At 42.2% G+C, this 24,226-nt stretch overlaps 1 protein-coding gene across 1 annotated transcript in view; it reads right to left on the minus strand.

The window, feature by feature from the left end:
- Nucleotides 1-24,226, minus strand: part of KPNA6 (karyopherin subunit alpha 6) — a 1,524,259-nt gene that overhangs the window by 258,300 nt on the left and 1,241,733 nt on the right. Inside the window, exon 12 of the mRNA XM_044082620.1 lies at nt 1,622-1,749. Coding sequence (XP_043938555.1) covers nt 1,622-1,749 — 128 coding nt within the window. The remainder of the gene's footprint in view (nt 1-1,621; nt 1,750-24,226) is intronic.

The raw sequence follows: 24,226 nt of genomic DNA on the forward strand, positions 1-24,226 counted from the left end.
TGATGGCTACAGGGACTACACGTGTAACCCAAAGAGCAAGAGGTGTTCTCCCAGGAATCAGCTTTGGCCACATCAGAGACAACCCACCTTCAGCCAAGGCACCTTTAACAGTCTAATGTGGTGGAAAAGGCTGTTTTAACAATTTTCTTTTTGTGGATAGAAGAAAATAAGAAACTGGTGGGCTGCTCCAAGATTAAGCCAAAAAGGGTGCTCAGTTCCCAGGGACGCCTAGCAGCAACAGTTGAAACATGTAAGTTGAAAAAAATTAATTTTCCTCCAACAAAACATAGTAAAAAGCATTTTAAACACGCTTAGGTCACCCCAGCCCCCAAAAGTAAAATACAAGTTTCACCCCAGAAAAAGGCACTTTAAAATGAGTTGAGTTAACTTTTCAACAGAAGTAAAAACTTACTGCTTCCATTTAAATGTGGATAGAAGTCACATGACAGTCAAAAACACTATCCTACCATAAATAAATTTACAGAAAAAAATTACTTTGTCAAAAATTGGAAGCCTCCTCAAGGGAGGTTCTTTCCAGCAATGGAACAGAATTAACTGACTGTCAATCCACAAATGCCCGCAGGAGTGCTCTTCATGGTGACACAAAAGCTCTGAGGGGCTTGGCATCAAAACCTGACAGTCCGCTCGAGCTGACTAAAGGCGCGGACACGTGGAAGGCGCCATAAAGCTTCAGAAGATGGTCAGCTGTCAAAGAATCCATATAGCTAAGGCTACTACAGTAGTCACAAGTATGAAGGACATTAAGGAGTAGAAGCTTTAGGTCCTGGGAAAGGCTAATATAATACAGGAGACTCCCTGGGAAGTTCACTTTTGAGAATTAGCTATGTTATACCCATTTATAATAGTTCTATAATAAAAAAAAAATTGCAAACAGTATGCACCTAAGTGTACTGCACTCAACTCAATCAATAATACACAGTATGTGCCTGTCTTAGGGTGGAGTCCTATGTCTGCAAGCAGTACAGTTTTTAAACTGGGTTTCTCTTTTCAGAGCTCATCCTTGCAACTAAAATGCATGCATGTGCAAACACACATGTGAAAGTCTGAAAGCTAGACAACAAAAAGGAAATGCAACAACACTTAAGACACAAAAGCATTGCAAAGTGAGAAACCATTTCAAGAGACAGTGGAAGAGCTAGTATCAACAGTTCTGCAAACAGGCCAGACCCAACAGGTAGCAGCAATACGAACCTTCAAGTGAAAATCAGTGGACAGAATGCCTAGTGATCAAGCACTTGAATTGCAGGAAGACCCAGCAAACAATCAGCAAGGCAAAAAAAAAAAAATACTTAACACCATTTCCCTATGCAAGGTGTTCAATTGGCAGCAGAGGTCTGAAGAGGGGCACAGAATGCAGCATTGTGGGTAAAAGCTTTAGGCTGACAGTTTCCTGTGCCAAGCAAATGTCACTGAAACAGAGTCAGGCTCTGCAGCTTTCTATTGGTAGTACGTATCAAGATGAGATCACAATGAACTGGTCAGCTTTGTAGAAGTTTTGTGCCAAACCAAGTAGGCAACAGAAGTTTTGCTGCATGTGCAGACACCCACACATACTCACCCACCCCCCCCCCAACAAAACACAAAACTATTCAATCAGTACCTGATTTGTTCCGGAGAGCCACCTGATGTTGCATTTGTGATTGCCCAAGCTGCTTCTTTTCTTGTCCGGAACTCTGCTTTTTGTAAAATGTCAATCAGCACAGGAAAAATATTGGAATCTATTACAGCCTAAAAACAAAGGGAAACACATTTATCAATACTGACTTGCACTGGTAACTGTAGCAACAACATCTAGAAGGGAGGAAAGCAGAGTAAACTGCTAGCAAGCAGACATTCTGCAAACAAAGTAGCATTACTCTGTTGTGAAAGTGTTCTGAGTTAGGTGATCAAAGTACCTCAGTTTAAACTCCTACTTTTTTTTTCAAAACAAATATATGGATGCAAATGATAAAAATTAAATAAGGAGCTCCAAGTTTAAAAATCAAAGAATGACACATGAGCTGCAAAGAACATGATCAAATGCCATGTTATAGCACTGAAATAAGTCGATGACCATGGCTTACACTGCATTAATGGTGCCAGCAAGCTTTCATCCGTGCTGTCCATACATTGACCAAGTCCTTCCCTTAGAAGAGTGAGTTGGCAATAGACAATCACTCCTACCCTGTTTCTCCAACCCCTTATCTGTTAATCAAGCAGAAGCTATCTAAGCTTTAGTCAGGGCACTATACCAACCATGGAGCTGGGCAGACCATGCAAAGTTAAAACACTGAATGGCTGCCTGGATGTGTAACAGCAAGTGATGGCAGCTCAAAGCTCTGTACCAGACAGGGGCACTACTACAAATGTTAAATTTTAACTATACATTTTTATTCTACATCCTTTTTTTATGCACTAAACTTCAGCAACGTCAAGTTCTGCACAAACTCCCAGGCAGTTTACCATCTGAATAATGATTACGCTTACTAATCTCAAACCGCTTTAGACCCAAATCAGACAAAGGCAACCCCCCCCCCCCCACAAAATTCAGAATAGCTAAACAGCAGGTTTAGGAGATAACCGTCCTCAGCCATGAACAGAAAAAAAAAATAAAAGCTAGAAAGACAGCAACTGAATATGAACAAACTCCAGATCATGCAGCTGTATACACAAACCCTTACTACTATGACAGCCCTTACAGTATACGCATTAAACAATGACGACTCAGGTCGTGGAAGAGTAGCCCTGGGTATAAACAACTGATAATGAACTTAAGACTGTTACATGTATGCATTTGGGGGTATGTGACCATAATACAGCTGTATCAACATATAACTGTAAAAACACATATAAAACATGCAGATTTATTACATACTCCAAGAAATAATGACCACTGTACAATGCAAAAAAAAAAAAGCTCCCAATTAACCAAAGAGCAGATCAGCTGCTAAGATCATAAATGTTCAAACACATTGATGAATACAGTCTCCCCCTCCTTTAACCTCAAAGTTAACAGGTAATCGCTCATACTAAAAACTAGAGCCACTCTTGTCCTTAAACTCAAATCCCACACTCAAAGCTACATATCTGACCAAGCATTCTCAATTTTTGGGCCCAACCCCCTAATCTAGTGTCTAGTAGCTGGCAAGCTCTGAATGGGCTATCAAGACAGCAGCTCTTGGAGAACGGTTGTAGCACATCCTTCCCTGGGATTCGATGCAGAAGCTAAACTGTAATGCTTGGAGAAAGTATGGAGAGAAGACAAAGAGTTGCTTCTAAATCTGACTTGGCATTAACCCAATAACCCAAGTTATTCTTAATCTCTATTTAAATAATTATATTATACTAGACAATGTAAACTGTACATGTTCTTGTATTACTTCTAACTTTACTATTTTTGTAATACTTTGGAGCTTTTTCCCTCAGGCCTCCACTGAAAATGGGTACCTACCCAGTTAGGCTTTCTGGGTAATCAAATTCAGTACACAAACCCCTCTAGGAAAGCTGCTGCTCTAGTGGAATATGCCTTGGTATGGCCTGGCACTGGTTTTCCAGGAAAGTAGCATAAAAAACTAAATATTGGGCAAGCAATCCCTGACACAATTTCCCTTCTAGCAGGCTTCTCCTCCCTGCCCGTTGATTATTTAACTGTCTTACTTACGTCTAGATAAAATCACAGCTGTCTATGCATGTCCTAGGTATACAAGGCTCTCATCCACCTTGCACTGGGAGTTGTGAAAGAATACAGGTAGGTGAAAAGTCTGATTCAAGGAAATTTCTGACACCACGCTGGGCAGCAACAGTATGGTTTATATACAGACTGTGCCCTTGTTAACAATCAAAAATAATTCTTTAATTGAGTAGGAAATAAATAGTATGAGGGACTGTATTCAGCTTGAAGGAGACTCTCATTCTCCTTTCTGGACAGACAGGCTAGATGACTTGGAATCAGGACCATCAGAATGTGGTGCATTTGGATGGGGTGGGGTGGGGGATGGCACAGAAGCAACTAATACCTAGCATTGGTCACAAATTAATATTCCATAGTGGGATGCACACACTTGGGAAGAATCAAAATTTGGATAATAGGATAAAAATTGCAGTGACCCCAGCCGGAGAACAAAGGTACACTAAGCTACCTTCTGAACCCCCTTGGATTCAGAGATGCAATGGATAATCATATACCAGGAAAACCAAAATCCAGACACGTAAGATGAAAAGACAAGTCCACTTACGGGGACCTTTATTGAACCTAAAGAACACACCAAATAAATACGCAAGTATTTGAAAAAAATGCAATCAAACAAAGGCGTTTTCGGACTTCATCAGATCCTCTTGTAAAAGACTTCATCCGATAAAATTCAAATACATGAGTTTGAATTTTATCTGATGAAGCCTTTTACAAGAGGACAAAAACGCCTTTGGTTGCATTATTTTTTCAAATACTTGCGTATTTGGTGTTCTTTAGTTTCAATAAAGGTTCGCTTCAACAGACTTGTCTTTCATCCTATGTGTCTGGATTTTGGTTTTCCTTGTTTTTGAGACTGGGCATTTCCTCCACTGCTTTGTAATCATATTACAGAGAAACAATGGTTAACACATGGACAAGCTCTACACCATTTATCTTAAATTTCTACAGGAAGAACAAAATTGTAAGTACAAGGGGAATGTCAGAAAGAGAAAGGGGGCAAGATTGATATAAACACTCTGAGTCGAGGGAGAAATCTGCCTTGCAGACTGCAGCATAATTGAAATCGGCCTTGCAGACTGCAGCATAATTTGGGGGAAAAAAGATGAAGCCCTCTATGTAACAGATATCCAAATAGCAACAAAAATGGGACAGATCTCAATCAACCACAGCTGCTTATGTTGAATAAGAATGTGTGTGACCTGCATCAATAGTACCTCACTCCAGCTGATATAACATGCATACATTAGCAAAATGTTAGAGGTGTAAACTAGAGGAAGCCTCACTGACTCATAAGTTTTGGAAATGTGAAAAAGCCCAGGTGAGATGGGGCAGTGTCATAAGCTTTAGGACGACAGGTTTGGTAAAAAGATTTCACACAGACAGGAATTTTTGGGCTTGGGAAGAGAAGGAACAGCAATAAGATGGCCTGAGAAACCGCTTGGGTTGATCCTTACTTATGTACTGAAATCCACTCTAGCAGGAGGATGTGAAATCAACTAACACTAGAACACTTGTTGCAGAATTTATAAAACTACTGAAATAGGTTCATAGGTAGATACTAGGCTATCTGCCCTAGGGCATTTATAAGCCTAGCCAGAGTGTATTCGGCTTCTGCCTCCCTATTAGATTAGCCTACTGTGCCTCTAAAGTAGGTCACAGAAGGTACCCTTTTAAGATTAGTTTACTGTGCCTCTGTCTAGCAGGGACACAGAAAAGATCCCAGGGGTGAATTTACAATCTCCCATCCACGCATCCAGATTTCGCTTGAAGAGGGTCAGCGAGGGGCTATGTCTAATATGAATTGGGATTCTATTCCAGAATGAGGGGAGCCTCTGGGAAATGAATCTGTCCCTCCAGCATGTCCTATTTATTTTTGTGCTGAGGTTTAGGTCCCTGGATCGTGTAGCTCAAAGGGACTTGGATTTTTTTGAGGTGGAGCATGTCCATTAATTCTGGGTTTGACATGGCTTTGTACGTCAGGCATAGATCGCCTCTGAGTAGGCGGCAAGCAACTGAGCAGAGCTGGAGTTTCTTTAGTCGAGCTGCATAGGACATCTGTTTGTAGCCCATGATCCTCTTGGTGAGGTACTTTTGGGGTCTTTCCAGTTGCTGCAGGTGTCGGGTAAGGTACATCCCAAAAGGGGCATTGTACTCAATTATGGGCCTGATGAGTGATGAGTAGAGGGGCACAATGACCTCTCTTGATCTAGATGCGAACCCTTTCGTGATAAGGTGGGCTATATAGAAGGTCTTTCTAACCACTTTGGCGACTTGATTATCAAAGGAGAGATTACTATCTATGTTTGTCCCCAAATCTCTAATTACTTCTTCCGTACTTAATGGATTACCACCTATGTGGTAATTTGTGGGCATCTTGTTTTTCCCAAAGGGGATGACTATGCACTTTTTAGCATTTAGCTAGAGGCCGTGGCTCCGGCACCAAGCATCCGTCTCTGAGAGACCCTTTTGGAGGATGCTTGTGTCAGCTGGAGATTCAATTATGGCCCCCAGTTTGCAGTTATCTGCGAACTTTGTCAGCCATAATCCCCCCGTGTTAGCCTGAACCTCAGAGAACTATATACCGAACAAGAGAGGTCCCAGAACTGAGCCCTGTGGGACGCCACTTGTAACTGGTTTGGATCCGGACATGGCACCTGAGATTCTGACCATGTGGGTTCCATCTCTGAGCCAGTTTGCAACCCATCTTGTGATATAGGGGTTGATATTTAAGCTGGTAAGCTTATTTATGATGCCCGAGTGGGGTATTGTGTCAAAGGCTTTTGCGAGGTCCAGGTAGGCTGTATGGTCTACCTTGCCCTCATCTATGGCTTTGGTAACTGTTTCAAAGAAATCAACTAGGTTTAAGAGGCAAGATCTGCCCTTAACAAAGCCGAATTGGGTAGGGTCCAGTGTCTGGAGGTTCCCAATGTCTTTGTTTATGAGATCCATGATAATACGCTCCACAGCTTTACAGACCAGACTAGTCAGGCTTATGGGGCGATAGTTTCCGGGGTCCATTGTGGCACCACCTTTGTGGAGTGGGACCACTGTAGCTGTACTCCATTCTTTGGGTACATATCCTGTAGTAAGGCTGTTTGAACAGTGACTTAATGTGAGGGTTCAGTTGTTCTTGGAGCTCGTGTAAGACACAGCCTGGGACACAGTCTGGTCCCATAGATGCTGTGTTTTTTGCTTTGGAGAGGGCAGCTTTCACCTGTGCATCTGTCATGTCAGGGAGGTTACATTCAGTTGGGATAGGCATTTGCTCCTTTGGGGGGGAAGGGGGGGGGGGAGTTTGTGCTGAATCTGTCTGCCAGGATGTTGGCTATGTCTGTAGGTTTGGTATATTTTGTATCATTATGCAACAATTCAGAGCATATCTGTGAGTTTCCACCCATGTTCCTGACATAACTAAAGAAGGCCTTGTGATTATCTTTAGTGTCTAGGGCAATTTTTCTTTCGAAACTGGCCTTTGATGATTTTATGAGAGAATGAAGTTTCTTGCTAATACTGATCAGAGATGCCTTCCCTTTTTGGGATTTTGCTCTGTCATGTAGTAGCTTCCTCCTCCTGTTGTATAGCTTATTTATGGCCGGGGTCCACCAGACCGGTCTCCTGTTTTTGGAGGAGTGAGTCTTGGTTTTATTTGGGATAGCACGATCCATGCATTCCTGCAGGTGCTCATAGAATGCATTTGTAAAGGATTCTGCAGATTGGGCTGTATTATCCTCTGGCCCAGGGGCTTTGAAGGATTCCATCTCAGTCTTGAGAAGTGCAAAGATGGCTTTTGAGAAATTCTTTACAGTGATTTCCTTGGCTGGGGGTGGGGACGGGATATGGATGTCCAGGGAAATTTGTTTATGGTCTGATCTTACCAATGAGGAGTTTACCTCTGGTGTGGAACATAGAGTCCCAATGTTGGTGATGACCAGGTCCAATATGTTGTTCCCTCTTGTGGGAGTGGTGACCAGTTGTTCCACTGCGTTAGAGTTTATAAATTCAAGGAACCGTTGGGCGAGGGTGTTTGGGCTCGAGTAGTTTTCCCAGTCAATGTTTGGGTAGTTGAAGTCACCCAATAACATAGTGTTTGGAGAGACCTTCATATTCTCCAGTGTTCTCAGGAATGCCAAGTGGGGTTCCTGTAATAGGGAGGGTGTTCTGTAGCAGGCTACAAACTGAAAGGCAGTTTTGCCCGCTGTTAGTTGTACATGGATGGTTTCTGATGAATCGTGCAGTGCCACCAACCTGGAGGTGTAGGTATTTTTGATGAATATAGATACCCCCCCCTCCTTTTGTTCTTTGGTCCGAGTTTTGGGGCCGAAATGCATGGTATGAGTTATAACCTTGCAGTGCTGGGGTGCTCTCAGGAGCCTTGAACCAAGTTTCTGTTACTGCACAGACATCGATTTTCTCCATGCTGAGGAGAGCCTCGAGTGCGTGCATCTTGAGGTTTAGAATTCTGGCATTGAGTAGCATTACCTTTAGTTTTTTTATCCTTAGGTTGTCTATGGAGGTGGGTTTGTCCTTTGAGCCTTGCCTAAAAAAGGCACTATGGGGGTGGCAAGAGCCTTGGCCAGTATACGAAAGCCTAAGGGTGACAGGTGCAAGCCGTCCCTAGCGAAGCAACGTGGCTTGTCGAGCATGTCATCCCAGGCTGACAGACACTGGATCCCCTTTGAATGACACCAATATTTTAGCCAATTGTTGGAAACTGATCACTTTGTCTTTATACTGTGGCATCATTCTTGGTGAGGGCAATATGCTACTCAAGGTCAGGGTCATACCAGCCTGGGCTACATGGTCAGAGAGCTCCTCTATGTCTCTTTTTAAGTAGTCCAGGGAGGTACGTCTCAGGTCATTCACACCAGCATGGACAATGACGGAGTCATACTTGTACTTGCTTTGGAGTGACCTGACTGCTTGCATTATGTGGCGGATCCTGGCACCAGACAGGCAGCTTACAGTGACCTTCTCCTTGTTCAGTCTGGTGAGCGGGACGTCAGTGTGCCGGACAATAGAGTCTCCTACAACAAGTGTATTTGGTGTGTAGTTTGGCCTCAAGGGCTGTGACTGAGGCACACTGATTTTGAGAGATATGTGATTCGTGGGTATTGTTGAGGGGTGGCTGCTGCTCGGATATCTGCTTAGGATGTCTTTGCTGTTTAGGCAGATTTTTATTTAGAGCCTCCGAGTATGTTTTTGTGTGTTTATGTGTTGGGTATGCAGATGCAATAGGTCTGTGAGAGACTGGATTTGTGGTGTGGGTGGTTACCTTTTCCTCCTGACTGACTGTGCCAGTCTTGGGTTGAGAGCTCTGCCTCCAGTTTGGCTGTGTAACTGCATCTCTCACATGTATTAGAGTTTGTTGGAAGGAGGAGAGGGTTGTCTGTGTACATAAGGCAATTGTAACATTGCCTCAAAATTCCCAGATTCAGCAGTTGGACTGGAGAGTAACCTTGAAACTGACCCTTGGACATGACATATTATACCTAACTGCAGCCTCATGATGAAAAAATGTGGTTTACTTACACAGAGGACTATATTAAAGGAAAACTCCACCTTTTCCTACAGTTTAACCCAACTCCTAGATTGCTATTGTCTCTACAATACAGTTTCAGTATTGTGTAGGCACAACAAACCTATTTGTACTTCATAAAGGCCCTAGGGCCAATAGCCTAGTACCAACCTATGAACCAACCTAAAACTTTAATTTCCTTGCCTTAGAATCAAAGGGAAAGACCACCCACTTTTTTTAAACCTTAACTTCTAACAATTTCCAAAGGAATTTGTGTAACACTGCATGACACACCACAGACAGAGAATTTTGCAGTCTGGTACTGCTGACAATTTTGTATGGCTAATTAGTCCTGCTGTTGTCAGGAGCACAGCACCTGCTGTAAAAAAAAAAAAGTGTGAAACTGTTAGTCATTGTCTATTAGAGAGGAAGAACAAACTGATTCACAGCTGCCTCCTATGTAGCCATGCCTTTCATAGCAAAAACACAGCAGTTAGATCAGTCAATGATTCAAATGCGGTTGTGTCACCTCTTTTGACAATTTTACAAAGGTAGTTGGCCTTGAGTTGTCCGCCTCTAGCATAAATTTGATATTGGACACTTACCCCAGTCCCATTACATCAGCTCATTCGACTGTGTACAGTGAGAGGTTAAGGCTCACCCCTTTAGCTTCTCAGCCTTGAATTATCCTGTCTCCTCACTTTAAGTAGAAAAACTCTCTCTTCAGACTTCATTTTGCTGTTTTCACTTAGTTCAACTACATTTAGTTTGTCGTATTTATTACTGCTTGTTGGTAGCCTTATTAAACTGATGACAGTTGTGTCTTTCGGCTTTTCCCGGTTAGGGGTCGCCACAGCGGAACTCCGGTCCGCTAATGATTGGCAGTAGATTTTTACGTGCCGAGTTGCCAGCCCTGACGCACAACCTTCAACGAAGGTACGTGCATTCACGCATGTCTCCACACAGAAGACGGTCTAGCTGAGAATCGAACAGGACGTCTTACTGTGAGGCGACAATGCTACCGCAGCACCACCACTGCAGTTTTTAAACTGACAGCATTCCACTGAAATCGCTGCTTTGTTAGTGCTGTCTGTTATTGCTGTGATTTGTGAGCTATTGTTTCAAAGCAATCTACTGATTAACTATATTTCATTGCTATCTACTGCAATCCATTACTGTTTAACTGCATTTAATCAGTTTAACTTTGTTCATACTGTGCGTTCTGCTCTTTTGACTAAGTGGTTAATATGCGCTTCTTTGGGAGTTTTTTTTTTTTTTTTTACTGTGTTCTTAACCTTAAACTGAGTAGCCTAGTCTAGATGCAGGCTTTCTGCATCCAGAGTTTCAGATGTATGGTTTCTAACCCTTTTTGAGGTATTCCAGCTACACATTTTCCCTTAATAGCACTTGTATAATCACCTAGTAGTACTACTCTTAGACCTTTCACCCTTTACCCTCTTAGCTCTCTCTGGCCTCTCTCCCTCAGTTCTGACAAATATGGATGGAAAATTTCCTACATTTTCTCCTGCCAGTCTGGTTGATATGGGCATCCTGAGACCATGTAGCAAATGCGTCATGTACATGGACAACCCTCTATTACCACCACCTAGAAAAACTATTTGAGAGAGATGCAACTGCAGCAAGCACCTGGTGTCACTGCTCTCTCCCCAAGCCAGAATATCTGGCACTGAGAAGGCTGTCAGCACAACCACCACATCTCAAATACCACCCACACCTACACAACACACCCCCACATATGCGGAGATCCTCAAGACAAACATACCTAAACAAGAGAGACCTCAGAGGCAAAAAACACACATGAACTCCACTGCGCACCACACTACACACAGTCCACACACCTGTGTCTCAACCACAAAGGCCTAAACATAAACCCAACACATTAGTCATAGGGGACTCCATTGTGAAACACAGATGTGCCTCTCACCAGGCTGGAAGTCACAGTTTGTCGGGTGCCAGAATCCGCTATATCACCCATGCACTCAAGTCTCTCAACAGATACTGTTATGGCACTGTCATAGTCCATGTTGGAGTGAACGACTTGAGACGCATCTCCCTGGACTATATGAAGAGAGACATGATCGTGTTCGCTGAAGGTGTCCCAGGCAGATATGTTCCTAGACTTAAGCAGCATTCTACCTTCACCCAGAATGATGTCTCAACACAAACAGAAAATGACTAATTGGCTTAGTTTCTGGTGTCATTCTAAGGGGATCCAGTATCTGACAGTCTGGGATGACATGATTGACAAACCACGATGCTTTGCCAGAGACTGCCTGCATCTGTCTCCCTTGGGCTTCAAGCTCCTGCAAAGGTTCTTGTCTCCTCCATAGTGCCTTTTTTAGGCAATGCCATGAAGTCAAAACTACCAACATGAAAATTTCATCAAAACGTAAAATTAAAGGTCATGCTGTTAAAAATTAGGAGTCTACACATGAAACTGCACTCACTGCAAGCATTCTCAACCCCGGAAGATGCTGACATTTGTGCAGTCACAGAAACCTGGTTCAAATCTGCAGAGAGCACTCCAGCCATACCAGGTCATTCATCCCATCATTCATTCAGATCTCAAGCCGTGGGAGCAAAACAAAAGGAGGTGGAGTTGCAATATATGTAAAAGACATACACACCTCCAGGCTGGTCAAACAGTATGACGCACAGGAAACACTCCAGGTGCAGTTAACTGAAAAGATCCCTATTCAAATCACAGCTAGCTATAGGCCTTCAACTTCAACTCAAGATGCCCACTCCACCTATCTGGACCTCTTCAAATCTATCAAGATACAACCCTTTACCTTAATCCTGGGCAACTAATTATCCAGCCATGGATTGGAAGAAATACTCATGCCAAAACAAAAATGCCCAGAGATTCCTTGATTTCATCAATGCAAATGCCTTGGACCAGCTGGTCGACATCCCCAGAAGAGGTGAAAATATCTTGGACTTGTATTAACCAACATCAGTAACCACTGCAGCATCCCTACAGTGTCATCATCCCTAGTAAGTTCCGACCACAAAGCGGTCACTTAAAGTCACCATCTCCCACGACCCTCCCACCCCCCAGCTAAAGTAAAGAAAAAAACTTCTCCAATGCTGACAACCACCTGAGGGAAGGTATAAACAGCTTCACAGCACCCACCCCCCCGTAAATGGCACACATGTCCAAACCTACACCAAAATACTATACATGCATTTATATAGCTGCATGGAATCAGGAATACCCCCCACAGGACAAAATCATTCTCCTCAAAAAAAGAGTAAACCTGTCTGGTGGACATCTGCAATAAATTAACTCTATAATGATTGTGTCTTTCGGCTTTTCCCGGTTAGGGGTCGCCACAGCGGAACTCTGGTCCGCTAATGATTGGCAGTAGAGCATTACGTGCTGGCTTGCCAGGAGTAACGCACAACCTTCAACGAAGGAACACCCATTCACGCATGTCGTCACACAGAAGATGCTCTAACTGAGAATCGAATGGGCAACGTCCAACTGTGAGGCGACAACGCTACCGCAGCACCACCACCGCAGTTACAAAAAGGAATACATTGCTGTCCAGGACCAAGGACTGGAAGCAATCTCTGCTTAGCCTGAACAAGTAAGAGTACTAGTGAAATCCTCCAAAGCAAACCGAGTCCAAACTGGACACATCTACTAAAAGACAACCATAAGACCTTCTTCAAATATGTCTGCAACCTTAAGGGAAGGACCCAGAGTTGCTCAGAACTGGTGGCCAAGGACACCACATAAACAAACGCTGCAGATATAGCCAACCTGCTGGCAGACAGGCTCAGTGAAAACTTAACACCTCTGTCCCCTCATCAGTAAAACAGGACAACCCCAGTGCATGCCCCCCTCCCCTTATATCTGGGGAGAAAGTTATCACTGCCCTCTCAAAGGCAAAAAATACAGCCTCCATGGGACTTGATAATATCCTAGGTTGCATCCTATATGAACACAAGCAGGAACTTGCAGCACCATTAGGCACCCTACTCAACCAAAGCCCGTGTACCGGCTTTGTCCCAGCTGAGTGAACAGCCACCGTCACACCTCTGCGCAAAGGTTGAGTGTCCACCGATCCAGGAAATTATAGACCCATTAGCCTAACTAGCCTGATCTGCAAGGCCATGGTGCGGATCATAGACCTCATTAACAAGGACATTGGCAGCTTCCAGACACTCAATTCCACACAGTTTGGTTTCAAGTGGAGGTCATGCCTGTTAAATTTGGTTGACTTCTCTGAGACAGTCTCCAAGGCCACGGATGAGGGGAAGATGGTGCACACTGCCTACCTTGACCTGGCCAAAGCCTTCAATACTATTCCCCACTCGGGTATAAAAGATAAACTCTCTCAACTAGGCATCAATCCATATGTTACCAGATGGGTAGCAAACTGGCTCACTGACAGAACCCACCTTGTAAAAATAAGGGAAGCCATCTAAAGCAGTAGACCCATAACAAGTGGTGTACCCCAGGGATCAGTCTTTGGGCCTCTGCTGTTTGGGTTATACTTTTCCGAGGTGCAGGTCAAAACCAGAGGGATATGGCTGACCAAGTTTGCAGATGACTGCAAGCTGGGTGCAGTCATCAATTCCCCTACAGATGCAGAGATCCTCCAAGAGGGTCTCACAGAAACAAATGACTGGTGCCAGAAACATGGCCTCAAACCGAATTCCAAAACAATGCAGCACCCCCTTCGGGCAGAGTGACATCCCCACAAATTATCACACTGATAATAAGTTCCTAAGCATGCAATCAGTCATGAGGGACTTTGGCACCCATGTTGATGGCAAACTGTCTTTTGACTACCATACTACCTCCATTGTACAGAACGCTTTCTACATAGCCCACCTCATCAGTAAGGGTATCTCATCAAGGGACAAGGTGGTCGTAACATCCCTGTATTCCTCCTTTATAAGACCCATTATTGAGTACAATGCCCCTTTTGGCATGGACCTCACAAAGCACATGCAGCAACTGGAGCGACAGCAGAGGTTCCTCAACATGAAAAGCGACTACTTTCTGGATTTAAGTATCTTTGCTTTTTTTTTTTTTACTTGGAATAGCTTCTGTAGCTTAAAAAAAAAGGAACAACAGGTATATCCACCACACAATTTATTGTATCTCCTATTATTTAAAACAATTAAACAATTAACTAATTTAGTAACATTTTCCAATTAAAATCTTCATTCAGACCTTCAGGGCACAAAGTTTTAAACTTAAGAATATATACAGCTTCTTTGTATAGCAGTTGTTTAATATTTGAGTCCCCATATTTACCACATTTTATTTGTTCCAGTACACAGCCTTTTAAACCTTTGGCATCACTATTGTGGAAATTTAAAAAATGCATAGCCACTGGGCTCTCTATTTTTTTATTGTGAATATCCCTCACATGTTCAAGCAGTCTTGTTTTAAATAACCTTTTTGTTTCTCCAATATAGAATTTTCCACAAGGACAACTAAGTGCATAAATTACACCTTCTGAATTACAACAAAAACTCTCCTGAACTTTAAAAGACATATTATTAATGTATGGAAAAGATGCAATTACAAACTGACAGGCTTTGCATCTACCACACTGATGTGTTCCAATACTACCCAACTGTTTAGAAATATTGGGAAGGGGAAAACTAAATTTACTTTTAACTAAAAAATCCTTAATATTCTTTCCCCTTCTATAGGAGAATTGTAAGTTAACATTTAACCAAGACTGAACACTGTTAAGGGAACAAAAATATTCCCCAAACTGTGTAAATATCTTTCTAAATTCTGGTGTAAAACATCCATAAGTAGTAACTAAATGTAAGCTTTCATGTTCCCTTTCATTTATTTCATTCACTTTGTCATTCTTATAAATATTACCAAAAAATGAGGATTTAGTTTTTTTTGCCATTTTTTGTACAAAATTTGTCATAACATTCAGACAGCAAATTGTCACTATAACCTATATATATATATATATATATATATATATATATATATATATATATATATATATATATATATATATAGGAGTCATAAAGAGATTTAAGTTCTAAATCAAAAGATTCTATATTGTTGCATAAACGAGAAATCCGCAACATTTCACCAAATGGCAAAGAACTAATCGTATGTGGAGGATGCCCACTAGTGGCATGAACGTATTGAGTACAACCTACAAATTTCTTGTTAACCGTAGAAATCAAATGACTGCCTTCTTTGATGTTTAAGACAATATCCAGAAAGGGCATAATAGTACCAATTTTAAGTCCATCAAACTGTAGAGAAAATCTATTACAATTTAGATCCGAAACAAACTGATGAACTAGTGTAGTGCCACCTTCTACCAAAAAGATCAAGTCGTCCACGTACCTAAAGTACTTAACTACATACTTATGAAAAAATTGATGTCTATATATGTATTCAGTTTCAAACAGGCCCATTGCTAAATTAGCATACATGGGGGCAAAAGCTGCCCCCATGGCTGTACCCTGTGACATCCGCACAAATTATCACACTGATAAGTTCCTAAGCACGCAATCAGTCATGAGGGACTTTGGCACCCATGTTGATGGCAAACTGTCTTTTGACTACCATACTGCCTCCATTGTACAGAACACTTTCTACATAGCCCACCTCATCAGTAAGGGTATCTCATCAAGGGACAAGGTGGTCGTAACATCCCTGTATTCCTCCTTTATAAGACCCATTATCGAGTACAATGCCCCTTTTGGCATGGACCTCACAAAGCACATGCAGCAACTGGAGCGACAGCAGAGGTTCCTCAACATGAAAAGCGACTACTTTCTGGATTTAAGTATCTTTGCTTTTTTTTTTTTTTTTTTTTTTTTACTTTGAATAGCTTCTGTAGCTTACCCAGAACTAGCCTGAACTGTTTTTTAACTGTTTGCTACATTATATTAAAATCTGCACTTAAAGTTACATTTTAGTCGAATTTGATCGAAAGTTTGTCTGTTTAATTTAACTGTTGAGGCTGCCCACTAAAGTGTGCTAGCCTGTGTAACTGATTTATCACTGTTTATGCATTTTCTGTGTGTTTCTATAAAAAAAAAACAAAAAAATAATCCTTGTTTTCCCGCCTCTCCTCGACTAGTTTAGACCAGTTTACAGGCATTGCTGTATTCTGGGCTGTTGTGTAGTTCCTGTGTTGTCCATTACCTTACTTGGATAGAAGGAAGTTTCTTTGCTCACCAGTGGGAGTGGGGAGCCTTGAGCAGCCTACCTGTCCCTGTAGGAAGTGACCTCAGCACAAGAAGCTGTAGTAATTGGTTGTTTTGGACCATTTCTAGCTGTTGTAGTTCACTGTTTAAAATCCGAGTTTGCACGGCTTTGTGCTCCAGTTAAACTTCTTCTGGCTCCGCCAGGTCTGCTCTTCAAATTTTCCCTTAAGGAAGCTCTACTCTTAGTATAACCAGACTACTCACTATATTATAAGCCTAGCACTTGTTCTCAATACTTCTCTACTAAGTAAGCACTCTCGTACTAAGTAAAGCAGTACATCTACTTACCACCCCTGTGAATATCCACTTCCCTTAAAGGTACAGCACTCCCTTATACTGTTCTAGCATGTCAAGTAGTAGATTACTGGCGTCCTCTCCAATTCAGCTGGTCAATCTGGGTATCTTGAGACAATGCTACAATTGTCTCATGTACACAGACAACCCTCTCCTCCTCCCAACAAACACAAATACATGTGAGAGATGCAACTATATAGCCAAACTGGAGGCTGAACTCTCTCAACTCAGGGCTGGCATGACCAGACAGGAGGAGATGGTAACCACACACACAACAATCCCAGTCCCACATAGACCTACCACAACTGCAAACCAAACACATAAAAACACAAAGACATACTCGGAGGCTCCAATAAAAAACTTACCAAAACAGAGGCTCCCAAAGCAGACATCTAAAAATCCACCACCTCAAAACAAAACACATGCAACACATACTTCAGTAAATCAGTGTGTCAACCAATCACAGCCCTTAAGGCCAAACACCTTGCCTGATACACTAGTAATAGGTGACTCTATAGTTAGACACACTGATGTCCCGCTGACCAGGCTGAACAAGGAGAGGGTGACTGTGAGCTATCGGGAGCTAGGATCCGCCACAACACACGCACTCAAGTCACTCCAAAGCAAGTACAAATATGACTCTGTCATTGTCCATGCTGATGTGAATGACCTGAGACGTACCTCCCTGGACTACATGAAGAGACATAGAGGAGCTCTCCAATTATGTAGCCCAGGCTGATATGACCCTGACCCTGAGCAGCATCTTGCCCTCACCAAGAATACCACCACAATACAAAGACAAGATGATCAGCTTTAGTAATTGGCTCAAGTACTGGTGTCATTCTAAGGGGATCCAATGTCTGTCTGCCTGGGATGACATGTTGGACAAGCCACGCTGCTTCGCAAGGGATGGCTTACACCTGTCACCACTGGGCTTCCGGATATTGGCTAAGGCTCTTGCCACCCCCACAGTGCCTTTTTTAGGCAAGGCTCAAAAGACAAACCCACCTCCTTAGAAAACAAAAATGGAAAAAAACTAAGGGTAATGCTGCTCAACGCCAGAAGTCTAAATCTTAAGATGCAGGCACTTGATGCACTCCTCAGCATGGAGAACATCAACGTCTGTGCAGTAACTGAAACCTGGTTCAAGGCTCCTGAGAGCACCCCAGCGCTGCCAGGCTATACCTCGTATCATGCTTTTCGTCCCCAAAACCCAGGCCGAACCACAAAGGGAGGGGGAGTGTCCATATTCATCAAGGACACCCACACCTCCAGGTTAGTAGCAACACATGAAGCATCAGAGACCATACAGGTGCAACTAACCATAGGCAAAACTGCTATACAACTGGTAGCATGTTACAGACCACCATCCCAATCTCAAGAACCCCACTCGGCCTTCCTGAAGACATTGGAGGATATGAATGTATCACAAAATAGCATCATACTGGGAGACTTCAACTACCCAAACATAGATTGGGTACATTATATTCTAGCCCTAATACCCTAGCCCAAAGGTTCCTGGAATTCATAAATTCAAATGCACTGGAACAACTAGTCACCTCTCCCACTAGGGGAGATAATATACTAGACCTGATCATCACAAACATGGGGACAAAATGCTCCACACCGGAAGTATACCCCTCACTAGTGAGATCTGACCACAAACTAATCACCCTGGATATACATATCCCACCTCCACCCCCAGCACAAAAGACCACAGTGAAAAACTTCTCAAAAGCAGACTTCACTCTTCTTAAGACTGAGATGGGATCCTTTAAGCCCACTGTGCCAGTGGATACCACATCCCACAATGCAGAATCCTTCACAAATGCTTTCTATGGACATCTCCAAGAATGCATGGATCATGCAATCCCAAATAAATCCAAGTCCCTCTCCACCAAAGGTAAGCGCCCTGTCTGGTGGACCTCAGCCATAAACAAATTGTATAACAAAAGAAGGAAGCTACTGCACGTCAGAGCAAATTCCCATGAAGGGAAGACATCTCTGATCAACATTAGCAGAAAACTACGTTCTCTCATAAAAACATCTAAGGCCAACTTTGAGAGAAAAATCGCTAAGGACACTAAAGATAACCACAAAGCCTTCTTCAGCTATGTTAGAAACCTGGGTGGAAACCCTCAGATATGCTCAGAGTTGGTTCACAACAAAAAATACACTAAACCCACAGATATTGCCAACATTCTGGCTGACAGGTTCAGTGCAAATTTCTCCCCTCCCTCATCCCCAAAAGAAGAAATACTTATCCCAGAAGAATGTAATCTCCCTGTCATCTCAGATGTCAAAGTGAGAACCGCCTTAAACAAAGCAAAAAACACAGCATCAATGGGACCGGACAGTATCCCGGGTTGCGTGTTACGTGAACTCCAAGAGGAGCTAAACCCACACATAAAAATGCTATTTAACCTTAGCCTTACTACAGGATATGTACCTGAACACTGGCATACAGCAACAGTGGACCCACTCCACAAGGGGGGTGCCTCTACAGACCCTGGAAACTACCGCCCCATAAGCTTAACCAGCCTGGTCTGCAAAGCTATGGAAAGAATCATTATGGAACTCATAAACAGAGACATAGGGGACCTACAGACACTTGACCCCACCCAGTTCGGCTTTGTAAAGGGCAGATCCTGCCTTTTAAACCTGGTTGACTTTTTCCAAAGTCACTAGAGCCATTGATGAGGGCAAAGCAGTCCATACAGCATACCTGCACTTGGCTAAGGCCTTTGACACAATACCCCACTCAGGCATCATATATAAGCTCAACAGCTTAAAAGTAAACCCTTATGTCACTAGATGGGTTGCAAACTGGCTAAAGGACAGAACCCATAAAGTTAAAATCGCTGGAGCAATGTCAGACTCAAAGCCAGTCACAAGTGGTGTCCCACAGGGATCTGTCCTGGGACCCCTCTTGTTCGGCATTTATTTCTCAGATGTTAAAGCAAACATGGGAGGGCTGTGGCTGACAAAGTTCGCAGATGACTGCAAACTAGGCGCCATAGTCGATACACCAGCAGACACATACATCCTACAAAAAGGCGGCTCAGAAACGGACAACTGGTGCCGGAGTCATGGCCTTAAACTAAATGCCAAAAAATGCAGAGTCATCCCCTTTGGGAAAAACAAAGTACCCACAAATTATCACATAGACAGCAACCCACTGAGTACGGAAAAAGTAATCAGAGACCTAGGGACCCAAGTCGACAGCGACCTCTCACTTGACACCCACGTTGCCAAAGTGGTTAGAAAAACATTCTACCTTGCACACCTCATCATGAAGGGATTCACATCCAGATCTAAGGATGTCATTGTACCCCTATATTCCTCACTCATCAGACCCATGATTGAGTACAATGCCCCATTTGGTATGTACCTCACCCAGCATTTGCAACAGCTGGAGAGACCACAAAAGTACCTCACCAAGAGGATCAAGGGTCTCCAACATGTCTTATTCTGCCAGACTAAAGAAACTTCACCTTTATTCAGTAGCATACCGCCTGCTCAGAGGTGATCTCTGCCTGACGTACAAGGCCATGTCCAATCAGGATCTGATGGACATGCTCCACCTCAAAAAATCCAAATCCATCAGGAACACGAGAGCTAAAGACTTAAACCTCGGCACAAGTATGAATAGGACATGCTGGAGGGATAGATTCATAACCCAGAGGCTTCCCATGCTTTGGAACAAGATCCCAGTTCGTATTAGGCAGAGCCCCTCACTGACTCTCTTCAGGAGAAATCTTGATGAGTGGATGGGAGATCTTAAGTTTACCCCAGGGGTCACATCTGTGTCACTGCTAGACAGGGGCACAGTAAACTAATTCTATTATATAAGGGGACCTTCATTGTGTCACTACTAGACAGAGGCACAGTATTCTAAACTTATTCTGTACATTTCTGTACCATTTCATGGGGTGGCAAAAGCCACATCACTATGGCTAGGCTTACAAATGCCCCAGGGCAGATAGCCTAGTACTATATTATGAAACTATGAAAATCCAGGTCCTCAAACTACCATCCTACACAGATAGGCTAAAGGCCCTATCCCTCTACTCAGTCGCTAGAGACTCCTCAGAGTAGGGACACTAGGTATTTCTATCAAAAAATACCTATACAGATCAACATCTATAATATTTCGCATTAAAACAATTGTACAGTTCAGTATGCACATTTTTTATAATTTTATCCAGCTGTTGGCGGTTTAAAACACATGCTAAGTCTTACCATCTTTGTTTCATAAAAATCACAATCTAAAAGTACTATGGCTCCGCCTTTATCGGCAGGCCCAATAGTAATGCCGTTATTCTGCTGTAATGCTTTAACCACTTCATTTTCAATACTGTTTAAATTACAAAAATTAGGTCCGACTTGTCTTTTGCATTCAAATGTATTAACTCTTTCTCACAAGCTCTTTCAAAAGCTTCGAGAAGTGGATGCATTTGAGGTACAAAGGTAGGTGGTTTCCTAAAAACAAACATTCACTGTATCATTACTAAAATCACCATATAACATTTAAAGACCAACATTCCTAGTAAATAAAGATTTTATGTAGACTATCAAATCAGTCACATTTACACTTTTTGAAGGTATAAATGAGAGACCTTTGATTAAAAGTGATCTCTCTGAGTCAGTTAAAATATATTTAGAAATGTTTATAATTAAGTCAGACTCACTGGTTTCAAAATCTTCTTCTGAAATTCCACACTCTTCTGAGGATTTGTGTTTCCTCATTCTTTGTTGGGGGGGGGGGGGGGGTCCATGGCTGCTTCTGCGCCATTCGAAATGGTACTGGAAAAGGGCAGAACGCCGACGTACTCATGGAGATAGACGTAATTACTTCTGCCGGTTTCTCTTTCTTCCTAATGTCTGGTGCAGGCTTACAGGTTTTACCCTTTTCTTTAGCTGAAGACTGCTCCTCATTAAGGAGGAAATGATTCAAATGTATAGCGGCGTCTCTGTGTTGTTGTGATTCACTGTTCCATTATGGGCTTGTTCCATCACTGAGGTAATGGTAGGTGGAGGCGCATCTCCTAATTGGTTACCTGGAGGGGGTTGAGCTGGATCTCTACTTCTCACTGGTTCTCTCGGGCAAGAGAACACATTCCCCGTTTGAAAAGCCAAAAGGTCTCTCTCTAGTTTCTTCTTTTTAGGAACTATTTTTTATCTAACAGTGTAAGGTTAGTGCTTAGTTCAGATACAAAATCATTCATATCTTGTAGGGATATGAACAAAGCTAACTCCTGCCTCAACTGCATAGCTTCAATGGCTAAATTATCTTCAGTCATCGACCAGGAGCTTCATGTAACCGCAGCTAGTCTCAAGATCCAGTTTTTGCCATTTAATTAGCAAGTCAAGATAAGTGGTGCCGAAGGTAGGCATCTTCAATATGTGCAAACCTCTCGGCACCACTTTTTCACTGAATCAGAGAGATCGCTTTTAAACAAAGGTCTCTTCAGTAAATGTGACTGATTTGATTACAGGCATAAAATTCTTTACTAGGAATGTTGGTCTCAAAATATTACACTGTGATTTTAGTAATGATACAGTGACTTTTTTAGGAAACCTGCCTTTGTACCGCAAATATATCCACTTCGCGAAGCTTGTGAAAGAGCTTGTGAGAAAGAGTTAATAGATGTATTTGAATGCAGGTAGCCAATTAGATGTGCCTCCACCTACCATTCCCTCAGTGATGGAACAAGCAGAATTGCCGGAAGAAGAGAGATCACTTTTAAACAAAGGTCTCTCAGTGTAAATGTGACTGATTTGATAGTCTACATAAAATTCTTTACTAGGAATGTTGGTCTTAATGTTATATAGTGATTTTAGTAATGATACAGTGAATGTTTTTAGGAAACCTATCTTTGAACCTCAAATGCATCCACTTCTTGAAGCTTTTGAAAGAGCTTGTGAGAAAGAGTTAATGCATTTGAATGCAAAAGAAGACAAGTCGGACCTGATTTTTGTAATTTAAACAGTACTGAAAGTGAAGCACTTAAAGCATTACAGAAGAATAACGGCATTACTATTAGGCCCGCCGACAAAGGCAGAGCCATAGTAGTTTTAGATTGTGATTTTTATGAAACAGATGGTAAGACTTAACTGAGCATGACACTTATCGTGTTTTATACGGCCAATTGGATAAACATTATTAAAAATGTGCAGAGTGAACTGTATGTTTTAATATGCAATATTATAGATGATGATCTGTATAGCTATTTTTTGACAGAAATACCTAGTGTCCCTACTTTTAGAGGTTTACCTAAAGCACACAAAGATTTATTAGAACCCCCTATGAGACCTACAGTCTCGAATAAAGGGTGGTTGACCAAATCTATTTCCATATATGTTTAGAAACCTCTTAGACCAGTTGTTGAACAAAAACTCTCATCAGGGATACCCAGCAATTTTTGGAAACCCTTTCAAGATATGTGACTTCTGAAGACGATATACCCACGTTTGTTAGTTACATTAGATGTAGTCTATTTACAGGAATTCCCAATGATGTTGGGATTGACTGTGTGAGGTTGTTCTCACTTGGGAAGGACATGCTTAGAGATTTGACTATGAGATGCACTATGCTGTTAGAAATAATATTGAATAACAATGTATTTTCCTATAAAGAATCTTATTACTGGCAAATGAAAGTTGTGGCAATGGGGACTCCCTGCACCAACTCATATGCCAATCTTGTGAAGGCATATTGGGAATACACTTATGTTTTGGACAACTCACAGTATAGCAACTATATCAAGTATTATAAATGCTTTGTGGACGATATTGTCTTTGTTTGGGGAGGTACAGAAGAAAAGCTGAATGAATTTATTGAATACATCAATGGCACAAGCATTTTGTTGTTTACGGGCAATTTGTCCCTTGAGACTGTAGAGTTTCACGAAATGTCGTTATGCAAAGTAGGCAATGAGATACACAAAAGATGTATCGGAAGAGTTGCAGAAAGAATACGCCAAGTAGGCAATGAGATGCACACAGATGTATCGGAAGAGTTGCAGGAAGAATGATCTATGACGTCGCAGCAGCATGCACCCTCCACATCCAGATCGTAATATAGTTAAGATTCAGGCTCTGAGAGGAGCTAGGTTGACCAGCCAAGATGTTGTTTTCCATGAAACTCTAAACCCTTGAAGAGGACTTTAGAGCTAGAGGATATCATTTGGAAGAATGGAATAGGTTATTTGACAATACTCTTACTTAGAGGACAGGGTAAACCTTTTTTCCAAGAGAAACAGTGGCAGCAATGAAGTAAGAAGAGATAACAGTTCACTGACGTCAAGGAATAGATTAGTTATTCCTTTTACAAACAATAATAAAAAGATACGCGAGATTATTAATAGGAATTGGGATACACTGACTATAGATGACAAAATTATAAATGTAGTAGGCGTCACACCTAGGTTTTCCTACAGGAGCACCAAGTCATTGAAAAGGCTTTTGCGTTATGATGGAGATTA

Source organism: Protopterus annectens, chromosome 1.part1 (genome assembly GCF_019279795.1).
Source record: "Protopterus annectens isolate FY-2018-M chromosome 1.part1, PAN1.0, whole genome shotgun sequence".
NCBI lineage: Eukaryota > Metazoa > Chordata > Ceratodontiformes > Protopteridae > Protopterus > Protopterus annectens.